The sequence below is a fragment of the Bombyx mori genome, chromosome 28 (genome assembly GCF_030269925.1).
Source record: "Bombyx mori chromosome 28, ASM3026992v2".
NCBI lineage: Eukaryota > Metazoa > Arthropoda > Insecta > Lepidoptera > Bombycidae > Bombyx > Bombyx mori.
The window spans coordinates 10204410-10220249 of NC_085134.1; the positions used below are offsets into that span (position 1 = coordinate 10204410).

Below are 15840 nucleotides of genomic sequence, written 5' to 3' on the forward strand. Positions count from 1 at the left end.
TATATACTAACAGAAAACTACTAAATAAACTATATATTTATACCAAACTAAAAATAAAACTAGATAGTGTAAAAAATTTACCCCAAGTCAGAGCAGAGTGCCCAAGAGGCTGGCGGCATTTAATAATTATTGATTTTAATTAGTCCTAACATTGAGATATGAATTCTAAGTTTCACTTCTGTAGTGCAACGCTGCCTCAGCATTTATACAGAACTGTATTACTGTTTCACGGCAGATATAGGCAGGGTGGTGGTACCTACCCGTGCGGACCCACAAGGCGTCTTACCACCAGTAATTACGCAAATTATAATTTTGCGGCCTTTATTTTCATACACGATTATTATTATTCACTGTGGAAGTCAATCGTGAACATTTATGAAGTACATATTTCATTAGAAAAGTTGTTACTTGTCTGCGGGATTCGAACATCGGTGCATTACTACACACGAATGCACCGGGGGTCGTATTCTTGTAAATTTTCGATTGAATAGTCACAGTCATGTTCATCTTCTTTAAGATAAAGATATCCCACTCAAGACAGTATACGTCATGGGCCACGTCCTTACGGATCCATCAGATCCAATAACTCTTGCACTAGATACCTTCAGCTCTAACACTAGGAGCAGGCTTAGGAACCCCGGTAACCGTACTCGTCGAACTCGACAAAGAGGTCGACGTGCAGCCTAACCCATGCATCAGCTCGCTGAGTTTCTCGCCGGATCTTCTCAGCGGGTCGCGATTCCGATCCGGTAGTAGATTCATTCGCGAAGCAGCTGCTCTTGAGTTGTTAGGTCTCCTTCGGAGGCGCTCGGGCAGTTGTTACAAATCCCACCCCTCCTGGCTGAGCCTTTGCTCGCCCACCTTTCCTGGTGAAACTGGAAAGGCCTCCGGGCTACCAGTAAAACTTTAATCATAAAAAAAACTCATGGGTGTGGAAACCTTCGAATTCCTTCTTATATTCCGCATTGTTCTCCTCCTCGTCAAGAGTGAAAGCTTCGCTGGTGTAACAGGAACGAGAGAAGTCCACCGATCTCTTCTTGGCACTCCCACCGGAACTCTTCCGTTTGCTCAGGATCGATGTGGTGCGGGCTACTTGTCTACCAGAAACATTAGATTCAGATTGTGAGACACGTCTCCAAACGGAGGTAAAAATAAATTGTAATAAATTTAAATTGAAAATAGTGTAAAATATATTTATTGTACAAAAAAGCGTGCATGGTGCACGGTGTTATTAGTTATAAATATTTTTTTGGACAGATATGAGTAGAAGAATTATTATTTAAATAATATCTTAAAAAGCAACCCACGCTTTTTTTTAAATAAAATGTATTTTACACTATTTTCGATTTAAATTTATTAAAATTTATTTTCTATTTTTTAGTTGAATTTTATAAAAAGCGCGTTTTTTTTGTTTTTTAAACTATTATTTATTTTTTAGTTGAATTTTCTATAAAAGCGTATTTTTAAAACTATTAAGTACTTTAACATCAATTCCTGCCTTATCGACTTTTTTTTTTTTTTTTTTTTTTTTATTGCCCTTGTAGGCAGACGAGCATACGGCCCACCTGATGGTGAGTGGTTACCGTCGCCCATGGACTTCAGCAATGCCAGGGGCAGAGCCAAGCCGCTGCCTACCGCTTAATACTCTCCACAAGCCTCGTTTGAAGAAGGACATGTCATAGCGCTCGGGAAACACCGTGGAGGGGAGCTCATTCCATAGCCGGATGGTACGTGGCAAAAAAGACCTCTGGAAACGCACTGTGGATGACCGCAGTGGCTCCAGGTAGTATGGATGAACTCTACTCCGGTGGCGGGCGGTGCGATGGTAAAAACGAGATGCCGGTATCATCTCGAACAATTCCTCAGAGCACTCCCCATGGAACATACGGTACAAAATACAGAGGGAACCGAAGTCCCTCCGCAGACCCAGAGGTTCCAAACGATCCGTGAGACCGGGATTATCGACAATCCGAACGGCCCTCCTCTGTATGGAGTCAAATGGAAGAAGCTGGTATTTGGGAGCCCCGGCCCAGAGATGGGAGCAGTACTCCACGCGAGGCCGGACTTGTGCTTTATAAAGCAAAAGCCTTTGTCCAGGCGTGAAGTACCGCTTCGCTCTGTTGAGGACTCCCAGCATTTTGGACGCCAACTTGGCTTTGCCTTCCAAATGACTCCGAAACTGGACATCGCTTGAAATGTCGACCCCAAGTATCCCAATACTCTCGGAAGGTTGCAGGGATACTCCTTGGAATTGCGGCGCCATGACAAAGGGGTCCTTCTTCGCAGTGAACGCGCAAACTTGTGTCTTTAACGGGTTGAATTGAACCAAGTTCAATTCACCCCATTTGGAGACTCGCCCCAGAGAGTTCTCCACTTCAGACACAAGTCGACGACACGAGTCACGACTATAGATAAAAATTATATAAATTGGCAAAAATCTTATTTTGCAAATTGAATAATGGAATAATCTTATCAAATTAGTGTATTGTCATCGATCCTCGATAAATCTACAAAGTTTGATTGACATCTGGCCGCTTAAAGTGGGTCAAAATCAAGTTACAAACATACATACAAGTGAAGCTAAGGAGGTCTCATTGCACCTATTAATAGCCCGGTACTCAAACATTTTACTAATACCAAGCGTATGGAGAGTTTTAAAAATTGCATTTGGCTCCATACCTACTTTGTGTAATGCAATCACAGCGATTCGGTTCTCTTTATCACTCAATCCATTTTAATATCGCAAAATATTGTACAATGTAGTGGCGCCAAAATGAGAAAACTCATGAGCAATCATATAAAAATGACAGATTCCAAATTCAAATGTAAAATTTTGTTTATTTTTAATTGTAACAGTATTTATGGCCAGACTAAGTATAGCGTGTAATAGTGGACCTTGATTCTTACTCACTGGTGTTCCCCGAGCCTGGAGTTCGCATCAGCAGCATGTATCCTGGCCTGCTCCTCAAAATACGAATACAATCTGTTCGTCCACTCCCCTACTCCTCGTACGTGGAGCCAGATGTAATCTAAAAGGCATTAGGTTGGTCACAAAGACAAGGCGTGGCAGGTCTATGAACGTTTTATATGCAAACTAAGTTTCAATCTAAGAAATTTGTTCATTAATGACTTTATTACTTCACTACATAGTATAAAACAAAGTCGCTTTCTCTGTCCCTATATCCCTATGTATGCTTAAATCTTTAAAACTACGCAACGGATTTTGATGCGGTTTTTTTAAATAGATAGAGTGATAGAAGAGGAAGGTTTATATGTATAATAACATCCATTAAATAGTGGAGAAATCAATAATAATTAATTATAATAATTTTTAATAACTAGTTAAATAGGTTCTACGTTATGGCTTTTAAATATATCAGCAGACCTTAACAATGAAAATGTAGCTTCCACTATTGTTCTTTTTAACTTAGCTGAGCCTAGTGGAGTGTAAATTTTTGAAATTAATGAATATTATTTTTTATTGCTTAGTTGGGTGGACGAGCTCACAGCCCACCTGATGCTACGTAGTTACTGGAGCCCATAGACATCTACAACGTAAATGCGCCACCCACCTTGAGATATAGGTTCTAAGGTCTCAGTATAGTTACAACCGCCACCCTTCAAACCGAAACGCATTACTGCTTCACGGCAGAAATTGGCGGGGCGGTGGTACCTACCCGCGCGGACTCACAAGTGGTCCTACCACCAGTAATTACGCAATTTATAATTTTTGCGTGTATAATGTAAAATGTAACTACGTAATACAAATAACTTAATAAGTTCGTAACGTGAACTTACAAACGTCTGGTCGGTAAAGCACAAAACCTTTACATCGTCACCAATAGACAATTAATTTGTTTGTTCAAATTAATTGTCCATTGGTTGTTTTTTCCCTACCTAAGCTGAGAGCCTTGAGCAGCGTAACCTTAACCAGTAGGTGAGCTCACGGGGCTCAAACCTGACGACGTTGCTAACACGAGCCCTAGCAAGAGCCGTGCTTCGCAGAATCTACCACCGGATCGGAAACGCGACCCACTGAGAAGATCCGGCGAGTAGCTCAGTGGGATGTGTCGGAGGGTTAATTTACTCGTCGAGCCCTTCGTCACAAGCGACCGGTTCGACGATGACCGGTGCTTGAGGTACCTAAAAGCACCGTTAGTGGATCGGAAGGATCCGAGATGACGTGTTTTGGGCGACGTCGACTGCTTTCCATTCTGTCCGCAGGATCGGGAATGTAGTTACCGGCGTCCACGATGAGCGGGTTCTCGTGTCGTGCCGCTTTATCGAAGTGGCGTTTACCAACGTCGACCAGACCTACCATGTTGAGAAGGCGCACTGCTGATCGTGAAAGGATGCCACTCGTAGCTGGCGATGGCTGGAATGTTGACGAAGACGTAGTCGCCGGCGTGATAGTCGAAGGCCGGCGGTCTCTTGATGACGAGATGCGTCACCCGGGATGGCAGGAGTATCCCCGAGGAGATGTACGTTTTGCCGCGCTCTGACCTGGAGAAGGCAATGTTGATACAAGAATTCAGATAGCATTTTAATGGGTATCGCTTCGTCTATGAGTGAGAGTGAGTCTCTTGATGAAATTATCAAAGCTAATCTAAAATAGCCAATTTACTGGTGGTAGGACCTCTTGTGAGTCCGCGCGGGTAGGTACCACCACCCTGCCTTTTTCTGCCGTGAAGCAGTAATGCGTTTCGGCATGAAGGGCGGGGCAGACGTTGTAACTATAGACCTTAGAACTTATATCTCAAGGTGGGTGCCGCATTTTCGTCGTAGATGTCTATGGGCTCCAGTGACCACTTCACATCAGGTGGGCTGTGAGCTCGTCCAATAATCTAAGCAATAAAAAAATAAAGTATTCTATATCGCTGCTTACGATACCTCATCCAAGCCAATCTCAAGATCCTCTCGGTGATATAAATAGTTCCCGGTAGAATGAACCATTTCCAAAAGTTGGGTCCGTGGAAGATCAGTAGTAACCAGAAAGGCACGTACAGCAGATGAGTCCAGTAAAATACCTGAAATTTTTATTGAGTATTTTTTTTATTATTTATGGCACTAGATGGGTGGGTGCATGTGACTAGGAGATGCATGGAAATTGTAGTGCAAGGTAGAGGGGAAAGAGGTCGACCGAAGAAGACATGGATGGAGTGTGTGAATGACGATATGAGAGAGAGAGGAGTGGATGTTAAGATGACGGCTGATAGAAGAAAATTGAAGAGAAAAATTAGCTGTGCCGACCCCACCTTTTTTTATTGCCCTTGTAGGCAGACGAGCATACGGTACACCTAATGGTGAGTGGTTACCGTCGCCCATGGACTTCAGCAATGCCAGGGGCAGAGCCAAGCCACTTCCTACCGCTAGTGGGATAAGGTGGAGAAAAAGAAGAAGAGAAGATGGGTGGAAGACCTCACGGGTCACCCGGTATTAGGATGTCATATTGAAGCTAATAGACTTTCAAACCACATCTCTACTATTACGGCCAGTATAATAACGGATTATACCTTAATTGATGGTATACCTCATCACTTGTATGGATCAGCTTGTTGGACCACTACAGTGGCGAATGAAAGGCGATTGCATGCAGCAGAGATGCGAATGTTGCGATGGATGTGTGGAGTAACGAGAATGGATAGAATACGGAATGAATATGTTAGAGGAAGTCTGAAAGTGGCACCTGTGACAGAGAAGCTGAGGAGTGCGCGTTTGGGATGGTATGGACATGTGATGAGACGAGATGTAAATTAGGTTGGTAATAAAATGTTAACTATGAATGTGGGAGGATATAGAGGAAGAGGTAGACCTAAGAAGAAATAGATGGATTGCGTGAAAGACGATATGGGTAAGAGGGGAGTGAGCGAAGAAATGGTATATGATAGAGGAGTATGGAAGGAGAAAACATGTTGCGCCGACCCCAGGTAACTGGAAGAAGGGCAGGATAATGATGATGATGATGACTTTAATTTATGGTATACCTCAAAGCTTCCTCCCCTCCGTATGAAGGGCTGGCTGCAAACGAACATCACAGCAAGAATTACGACCAAAGCTATTCCTGTAGCATTAGCACAGCCTCCCACCAGTCCAAATAACCCTGGGCGCTCCGTCAATAGCCATTCAGTCAGAGTGTAATTTGACTTGTTTATCACTGGATCGTTGATTACAACGAGACCTGGACAGAGATGAAAATGTATGGACTTGTAGTTTATTCATCTTTTTTGCATTAAACTTGTGACGAAATCACGTCCCATCTGGTGTTAAATTACCGAAGCTCAGCGACGATGTAATGGCGCCACCCGTCCCAAGACTTGAGGTCATTCTCAATTTTAATATGCAACTGCTGTCTTACTTAAACTTAACTTAGAAATTAAACTTTGCTACCGTTTTCATTTCAAATCTTGGGCTTGAATAGAACGAACCTTCTAGTTTGTAGTGCAGAGTGTATTTAAGGAGAAATACGTCCAAATTGAATACCGTTAGCCTTTGGTTTTCTATTCGAAGACAAAGCCGTCCAAGGCTATCTTTCTCTCTTTGAGAAAATAGCATAAATAAATAAGTGAACATACTAAAATTACAAAGATGCATCAGCGTATGCAGGAGACTATATCCAAATATGAGTGTCCCCGTCAGCTTGTGCAGATATATGTGGTGGTCCAAAGGCAGGACTGAACCGAAGCCCCGGACTCGCAGCGCTGTGATACTGTGCCTCAGCATGAGGACAAGAACCCAGGCGCAGTTGAAATTCAAGCATTGACCTGGAATGAGAAGCTACATAAAAACAGGCTAAGTGGAAATAGCGCAATCTTCTCAATTCGTATTACGATCATTGATATATTGGACCTGGTTAATATAGTCAATTAATAGGTTCGAATCTAATTCTACCAAAGTCAGCCCACTGTACTGTTACACTGTAGGACATAATACTCGTAAGTTTTAAATATTCAAAACCAGTAGATATGTTATTAAAGTACTTAAATCGAAATCCGTTTCTAGGTCTCATTTTGTCTGTTTTGAATTAGCTAGTATTAATATTTTATAAAATACACTAGCAGCTTTCGTGTATGCGAATTTTTCATGTGCTTTAAAATTTTAACTTCAATTTCCATAAAACATTTCCATTAAAAACTATTGTTTTTTTCTCCTACCGACGCCGACAGTTCGGTTTTCGTCCCGCTGTACAAGGAAGAAAGTGTAACTTTTCCTCCCTGGGTACTGACAAGTGCGCATGCGCGTTAGTGTCTACGTCTGCTCTCACGCACCTAAAATTCTCCGCCATTGTTGTGCTCGGGTAATTTGCAATATTGTGTTTAGTGTAAAAGTGAAATAAACAAAAGGCAATAAAACTTAATCTTACAAATCAGATATAATAGAATAACTTAAAAATCAGACAGTTCTTATACAATTAGTAGTAGTTTGTTTAAAAATTAAAAAACAGTTAAATTGTTTTTTTTATGCTGGACCCCGGCTCGGTACTCCACGAACTTTCGGTCTGGTAGGAGAAAAAATAGTATATGCACCGCGGGAAAAAAGTTGGACATTTCCTCCCGCGTGTAAAATTGCCACTGCCAAAAATGGCAAACACGCGGGACATCTTTTCTCCCTTGGTGCACAATGTACTATTGTTCACGATTTCTCATGTTTACAAAACATGTTATTTCATTATGTAAATTAATATTATACTGGTTCTTCGGAATAATATAAAGAGGTGACTTTACTGGTAAATCTAGGCATCGTTATGTCATCCTAATCATCCTCATTATCATCAGCCCATAGATGTCCACTGCTGGATATAGGCCTCCCACAAGATTCGCCATTATGAACAGTCCTGCGCAGTTTTCATCTAGTGGATTCCCGCGACCAGTCCACCTCGAATGTCGCCATTTGAGACACAGCATTAAAATATCATCTGTATTGAAAAAACCGCTGTCCTAGAAGACAATAAAAACATTCGCCTATTTACTATATAAACGGACTCACCACAAGCTCTGGCCACGATGACGAAGCCGTTAGACTGTCTGTACTCAATGCATCTCGCCACGAACAATCCAAAATTCACCAAGTAGAAGAGAACCAGGTATATCACATAAACATAGTTGTTTTTGAAGTAAGGTAAAGAGAACTGGTAAGGTTTTAATTTGGCTAGCTTATGGCGCAGGTTCTTCGGCTTGGGGTCTGGTTTGGGGGGGACCAGCCAGCGGTCTATGCTGTAAGGGAAAATGGTTCATCATAATGGGGCAAGTTGTGTTATATAAAAACGAAGTACACATGCATTTTTTTTTATTGGTTAGGTGGGTGGACGAGCTCACAGCCCATCTGATGTTAAGTGGTTACTGGAGCCCATAGACATCTACAACGTGCGCCACCCACGTTGATATATAAGTTTTAAGGTCTCAAGTATAGTTACAACGGCTGCCCCACCCTTCAAACCGAAACGCATTACTGCTTCACGGCAGAAATAGGCAGGGTGGTGGTACCTACCCGCGCGGACTCGCTAGAGGTCCTACCACCAGTAATTACACAAATTAGAATTTTTGCGAGTTTGATTTTTATTACACGATGTTATTCCTTCACCGTGGAAGTCAATCGTGAACATTTCTTAAGTACGTATTTTATTAGAAAAATTGGAACCAGCATTCAATAGTGTTTCCTTTTTGAAAATGAGCAGCATGATAGAAAATGGTTTATTGTAAGCGGGGTATTTACACAAACTTTTACATTTTTCTGAGTTCCTAGTAAAGCGCTATTGCAAAACCTATTGACTCGGCGAAAACCTTTACGGGGAGAGTAGTGAAAATTTAAATACTATATATAGTCTTCTGATTGAATTCGTTGTGAGATCGAAGATGAAATTACCTTTTCATGGGATTTTTTTATTACTTAAATATCATTACTCAGTCTTTTCGCGTAGGCTAGTCTACAAACTCTGGCCAGACATGAGTTACAGTGGTGGTAGTTAGTAACCTAATTATGTATAGACGTTACGGTCTAATTATCGGTATAAACTTATTCATAAGGTTATTATGGGTAAATAAAGGGTACAATTCTGTTTTAACTACGGTCTGTCACTTTCGCGGTCACTCATTGTCACCGGTGCATTAGTTAGAAATCAAGCTCGAAAGTTTTAGAGTTAAAAGTTAACGAATCATTTGGAACCTCTGGGTCTGCGGAGGGACTTCAGTTCCCTCTGTATTTTGTACAGTATGGTCCATGGGGATTGTTTTGAGGAATTGTTCGAGATGATACCGTCATCTCGTTTTTACCATCGCACCGCCCGTCACCGGAGTAGAGTTCATCCATACTACCTGGAGCCACTGCGGTCATCCACAGTGCGTTTCCAGAAGTCTTTTTTGCCACGTACCATCCGGCTATGGAATGAGCTCCGCTCCACGGTGTTTCCCGAGCGCTAAAATATGTCCTTTGTAAGCAGCGGCTTGGTTCTGCCCCTGGCATTGCTGAAGTCCATGGGCGACGGTAACCACTCACCATCAGGTGGGTCGTGTGCTCGTCTGCCTACAAGGGCAATAAAAAAAAAGTTAACCCATAAATATTCAGGTTCCATACCTAATCGACAGATTCTCCAGCAGCCCCCCATGGTTGTTCAACTGATTCTTCAAGGCCTCGTACGTGATGGCCCCGCGTTCTTCCACGTCAGCGTCCTCGAACATCGCAGTGGTCAGGTCTAAGAGTTGCTCATCGCTGAACTGCATACCGTTTTCCTCCATGCACGCCCTCATCACATGCTGCAGCTCCCTGTGTTGGATTAGGCCGTCGCCTGGTCGAAAATTAAGTCAAGGTTTTAGATTACGTAGGCAGCGGCTTGGCTCTGCCCCTGGCATTGCTGAAGTCCATGGGCAACGGTAACCACTCACCATCAGGTGGGCCGTATGCTCGTCTGCCTACAAGGTAATTTAAAAAAAAGATTAAATAGACTTATGGAGGTTTAGAAAAGCTTAAGGAAATAGTGTTTGTCAATATGCTAATATTTTTATTTTATTTTTGCTTAGATGGGTGGACGAGCTCACAGCCTACTTGGTGTTAAGTGGTTACTGGAGCCCATAGACATCTACGACACAACGAAACAAAAGAGAAGTAATTGTGTTGATTGTAAATAGAATGAAAATGAATCCTGTGGCGTCAGTGATTATAATAGAATATCGATAATTTGACTAACATCACTTATTAATAAATATATGAAAGGCTGCACTGATCTGATCGGAATCGTATCCAGATCCCGCGGTACAGTTCTTAAATAACCACTAAGCCAAAGGGTTAGTTTACGCGACATCAGATCTTTGACGACGTATTTCTCATAGTGGTTAATTTGCATTGTTATAAGCAAGAAATATAATATGAAAGTAGTAAAATTTACCATCCAAGTCATAAACCTTAAACAAGAACCGGATCTTGTCGTCAGGACTCTGGCCCGCGAACCTGTGCACGGCAGCGATGAACTCCTGGAGAGAGATGGACCCGGAATCGTCTTCATCGAATATCTGGAAAACCCGCTCTGTGAAGAATGGCTGAAAAAAGATAAGTAATTGAGTAATATCTACAGGTCAGGGTTAAAGAGAACTACTCTGGTTATTACCACTGGTGGTAGGACCTCTTGTGAGTCCGCACGGGTAGGTACCACCACCCCGCCTATTTCGGCCGTGAAGCAGTAATGCGTTTCGGTTTGAAGGGCGGGGCAGCCGTTGTAACTATACTGAGACCTTAGAACTTATCTCGGGGTGGGTGGCGCATTTACGTTGTAGATGTCTATGGGCTCCAGTAACCACTTAACAACACCAGGAGGGCAAAAATAATAATTCTACAGTGTCCATCTTTTTCTGTGCTATCTGGTCACTTAACCGCACCACAGTCTTTGGCCGAAATTGTATACAGCCTTTTGTAATGTATTTTCGTTCTAACAGATAATTGTCAACAACGTTGCTAAGTTCTGACCACGTCTTTGTTTACCGATATATTCAAATTTTCATAGTCAATTGCAACCGTGATAACATATCGTCTTCTCGCATTAAAACTGTATAATCTCAAAACTTACTAATTTTACAGGAGAGTGTTTTAAAGGTTTAACATGTGATCTTTTTAATATTAATCATATTTGAAGGCGGAGGACCGCATTATGTGGAAGGCATTGGGGAAGGCCTATGTCCAGCAGTGGGCAAATAAAGGCTGATGATGATGATGATGATGATGATATTTGGAACATTTATTTATTATTTTTTACCAGTTACATTATACTGTCTTTTAAAGTAAGATAAAATTATGTATTAATTTTGTTAATAGTAGTCAAAACATAGGTAAACTAAAAAAAAAAACTAAAACTAAACTACGCTCTTTTGACAGTATTTATTAGAAAAATACTGGTGATACCAAATGATTCCGCATATTAAGTCAATGTCGAATTTTTTGGAACTTGTACACTTTTAATGCGAAAAGGTGATATTGTCTTTTTATCACATCTCATCAGGTCAGCGGGAAGGCAGAAGGTATGAGCAGCGTCACACAAAACGCTAAGACACAGGTGAAATAGTGTCAAGAAACCGCAATGGCATTTTCCCATTCTCCATCACCACACGCGACTATTTCCACCAACGAAACTTTACATGTATGCATTCACTACATACATTTTTGGAGACGACAATCTTCTGAAATTGTTCTCTTGTTATCTCCTTCTGATCTCCCACCGTCTCCTTGAAGAGTTGCTCCAGTCGGTCAACGCTGTGCTTATCAAAGCCCACGCGTGGTCTGTGTCGACAAATCAAAATATGTTTTAGTAGATTATCGTAATTATCGTCGGAAGCGTTCCCACTAGAATGCGTTCTAAGACCTCCTTCAGTATCCAGAAGCCCCTTGTTTTTTATAATAAAAAAGAGAGAAAGACAGAGAGAGAAAGTATTCTTTATTGTACACCCAAAAAGAAATGCGAAACATTAAGTACAAAAAAATACAATTGGCGGTCTTATCGCTAAGAGCGATCTCTCTTCCAGACAACCATCAGGTGGAAAAGAATCATTTGGAAACGAATTACACGCGGTTTACCAATTAATTGATTTAAATATACACATACACATTCCAGATTCAGTACAATTCAATTATATGTTATTCTGTAATTAAAATTATTTTTAAAACTAATTTTACGAAAACCGTAAAGAATTCGAATTGTTGGAAATGGTAAAACGAAATTAATAAACGTGAGATTAAACTTTAAAAATAATTTTAATATCCAGGTATGTTTAAAACTCGCGACTAGCCGAGAAAATGCTATTAACTTTTTTTATACAATATTATTACAGCAAAGTGAAATGAAATGAGTAAAATAAGTTCAAATATTGAACTTAATTCTAAATTGTAAAAAACATGACCGTTTTCATATTAGGTATACGGTACCAGCTGTACCCGTCCGCTGGGAATTTAAAATTAACATTATTATTTCTCACCCCCACAAACATTCTCATCATTAACGCCCCCGCAACTGGCGTAGGGAGTCCAACACTTATATAAATATTAGCCTATCCATTAAGTACATGTATTTTCTACATGGATACCAAGTTTCAAGTCAATCGGATGCACGGTTCAGTAGTTATAACGGAACATCCGTAAGAACCACTGTAGATTTATATATTAGTATAGATTACATTACACGGCATCATTATGTGGGGCTTTTTCATAATTGACCAGGTTTATAGTCCTGGTGGTATATAATGTCATTATCAACCACTCACCTGCTACTGCTGACCGTTGAGAGGAATTCCATAACTTTATCAGCTGTAACATAACCGTCACCGTCAACGTCCAATACCCTAAAGAGTTTCTTCGTCACCTGTCAAAATCCCAGACCATCTTGTCAAACGATCTAAAACAACTCTCATCATTGTATTCTATTTATCGAATTAAGTTTTTTAAAATATTTTCAACTACCCACAACATACGGGTAAAACTTTTTAAAACACCAGAGCCGTGTCGGGAACAGTGAAGTAAGGTTTTCGTAGTTCATGGATAAACATGGGTCTGCTAGTAAAGGGTAGTGTGAGGAGGGGAATCCTAAGAAGACGTGGATAGACTGTGTGAAAAAAGACATCCTAGAAAAAGGAGTGAGTGCAGAAATTACTTGTGATAGGGCAAATTGGAAAAATAGGACAAAGTACACCGATTCCAAATTATTTATTCGTAGGTGGGATAAGATCAAGAAAAACCTCATGGATAAATCCCTGATTTTTTTTCTTCCAAAAACAATTTAATTAATACGTCTGCTATTACTAGTATAAATGAGCCGTACTTGGAGTGATAGCTTAATCAAATTTAACTTTTATTTTAGTACTGAATGTTCACAATTCACTATTTTATAGTTTTATTAAGGCGAAGTCAAGGTACATGTCTCCTTTGTAAATAATATTGTTGCGCTTTGGCGCACAAATATATTTTTGTGTTATATTAAAAATAGTTATAAAAACAATTAAATTTAATTTAAAATAGTACAATTTGTTTCAAGGAGTTGGTTGTGGAACCGTAAAATGAAATACCAAAAAATATATGTTAGTGCCATCTATCGTACAAATGTAACAACTTTAAATATTTGGTATTAGGAAAGTAGTTGCCCAATACTAAATGTAAGTTTGAAAAACAAACTTTATTTTAATTTAATAATAAATAGGAAAGAAAATGTTGTTTACATAAAGTTGGGATGTTGATTGCTTTGAAACTAATGCTTTAGATTTTCGCTAGATGTCGCAACTTGTAGTGTATGTAATTATTTCTGTCTTCAATTTAATATCTCTTATTAAGTGTACTACCTATGTCGTTGTCATTCTTTACATTAAACGTATTGACTTATTTCTACCTAATCTAATAACCTTAGAGGGTTATGCCAGTTTAAACTGATTAATTAGTAGGTGAGCTCACGGGGCTCTATCTTTTGAACGTTACTAACACTGGCACTAGCAAGCGCAGTGCTTCGCAGAATCTACCACTGGATCGGAAACGCGACCCACTGAGAAGATCCGGCGAGAAACTCAGTGGGCTGTGTCTGTGGGTTAACTTACTCGACGGTGACCGGTTCTTGAGGTACTTAAGCACCTATAGGATCCGAAATGACGTGGGTATCGACTTACAACTTTGTTCTGCATGATGTGTTGAAATGTATCGAGGCTGATAACACCATCGCCGCACAAAACGTACGCGACGCTTTCGATTTGTTCCACCAGGTCCAGCTGCCTCTCTTCCCTGTGAAACACACCCTGTCTTACAAATATATTTAATTATGTCACTGATCCTCAACCACTGCGCTGCGGCACTAGGCAAAATTTTCAAGTGTGCCGCAAAATTTTATATCCAACACACATCATATTACATGTTACTATTAACTGAATTTTAATCTTAAGATTTTGTGATGAAAAATTTTTAAATCGTTAAATATGTACAATGCGACAAGAAAAGTTTGAGAATCGCTGGATTACCTAATAATTAAATATGTTCTATAAAATTTGTTTTACATATAACGCTTAGAATAAATCATAATAAGGTAATATTGTGAATCATTTATTTGAATTAGACGATTTTAAAAACAAGTATTAAAATTTTGTTTTTGGTTTTTCATTTTTAACCCAAGTATTCTGTCTTATTTAGGTATGTTCTAGACACCCAACTCGCATTAGGTGGTGACATTGGGGTTGGGATGATTATGGCCTCCAGTATCTATTTCAGTCCAGGCGGATCCCATCTACCCATCTGCCGTAAGAAAGATCCTCCAAACCCGAATCCTTCAAAATCAAAAACTAATACCAACATTTTTATTCAATCAAGCCTTAAGTTTGTCGTAAAAATGAGTAGAAGAGTGTGTTTAGTGTGAGCTTTTTAACGTTCTCTATAGCGTAAGAGTTAACAGCGCCCCTAGCGACAAACGTAGGCAAACGTTCCAGCTCCATACAAATTTGAGTTAACTTTTACGCTATCGAGAACGTTAAAAAGCTCTCACTAAGCACACAGTGGTATCCTTTGTACATTAGGAAGGTTCTACTCACGGTAGCCGTTCTTTGAGGTACTCGATCCAGTCATCTTGCACTAAATGGTCTAATTTCTTGACGTCAAACAAACGGAATATCCTCTCGAGCAGATCCTGAAACAACCAAATATAACATTTATTTAAATAACCAATAGAAGTCGTCGCGGCCTAAAAGATAAGACCCCGGCATTCGTGTCAAACGATGCGACTGTGTCGGTGTTCGAATCCCGCAGGCGGGTACCAATTTTTCCAATGAAATGCGCACTTAACAAACCTTCACGATTGACTTCCACGGTGAAGGAATAACATCGTGTAATAAAAATCAAACCCGCAAAATTATAATTTGCGTAATTACTGGTGGTAGGACCTCTTGTGAGTCCGCACGGGTAGGTACCACCACCCCGCCTATTTCTGCCGTGAAGCAGTAAAAACTGAGATTCAGAATTCATATCTCAAGGTGAGTGGCGGCATTTACGTTGTATATGTCTATGGGCTCCGGTAACTTAAGACCAGGATGATCGTGGTCTGTCTGTCGACTGAGCAATAAATAAACTCAAAATAATTTATTCTTATTACTTTTATTGAATAGACCTGAGACTAACAGCCCACCAGGATAATCGATACCGCCCTTGAGACATGAGGTCTAGGACTCAACATGTGGTATAACGGCTATCCCAGGTTTCGAACCGGAATGCCTTAATCTTGCGGGCTCTCAAGACACCCTACCACCAGTTACTACGCAAATTATCATTTAATTTACGCTTAGGTATAGTTTTTCTTCGCAAGCAAATTAAATTATCTTAATATACCTAATAAACCAGTGAATAAAA

The 15840-nt window shown here is 40.3% G+C and overlaps 1 protein-coding gene across 1 annotated transcript in view; it reads right to left on the reverse strand.

The window, feature by feature from the left end:
• The window catches only part of LOC101742585 (NADPH oxidase 5), a 75439-nt gene that overhangs the window by 11365 nt on the left and 48234 nt on the right, over nucleotides 1-15840 (reverse strand). Inside the window, exons 3-15 of the mRNA XM_021346769.3 lie at nucleotides 15030-15124; nucleotides 14121-14232; nucleotides 12735-12832; nucleotides 11637-11757; nucleotides 10376-10526; nucleotides 9568-9778; nucleotides 7984-8210; nucleotides 6573-6761; nucleotides 5985-6178; nucleotides 4891-5027; nucleotides 4319-4503; nucleotides 2912-3029; nucleotides 940-1097 (exon numbers count right to left, since the gene is read on the reverse strand). Of these exons, the coding sequence (XP_021202444.2) occupies nucleotides 940-1097; nucleotides 2912-3029; nucleotides 4319-4503; nucleotides 4891-5027; nucleotides 5985-6178; nucleotides 6573-6761; nucleotides 7984-8210; nucleotides 9568-9778; nucleotides 10376-10526; nucleotides 11637-11757; nucleotides 12735-12832; nucleotides 14121-14232; nucleotides 15030-15124 (1996 nt within the window). The remainder of the gene's footprint in view (nucleotides 1-939; nucleotides 1098-2911; nucleotides 3030-4318; nucleotides 4504-4890; nucleotides 5028-5984; nucleotides 6179-6572; nucleotides 6762-7983; nucleotides 8211-9567; nucleotides 9779-10375; nucleotides 10527-11636; nucleotides 11758-12734; nucleotides 12833-14120; nucleotides 14233-15029; nucleotides 15125-15840) is intronic.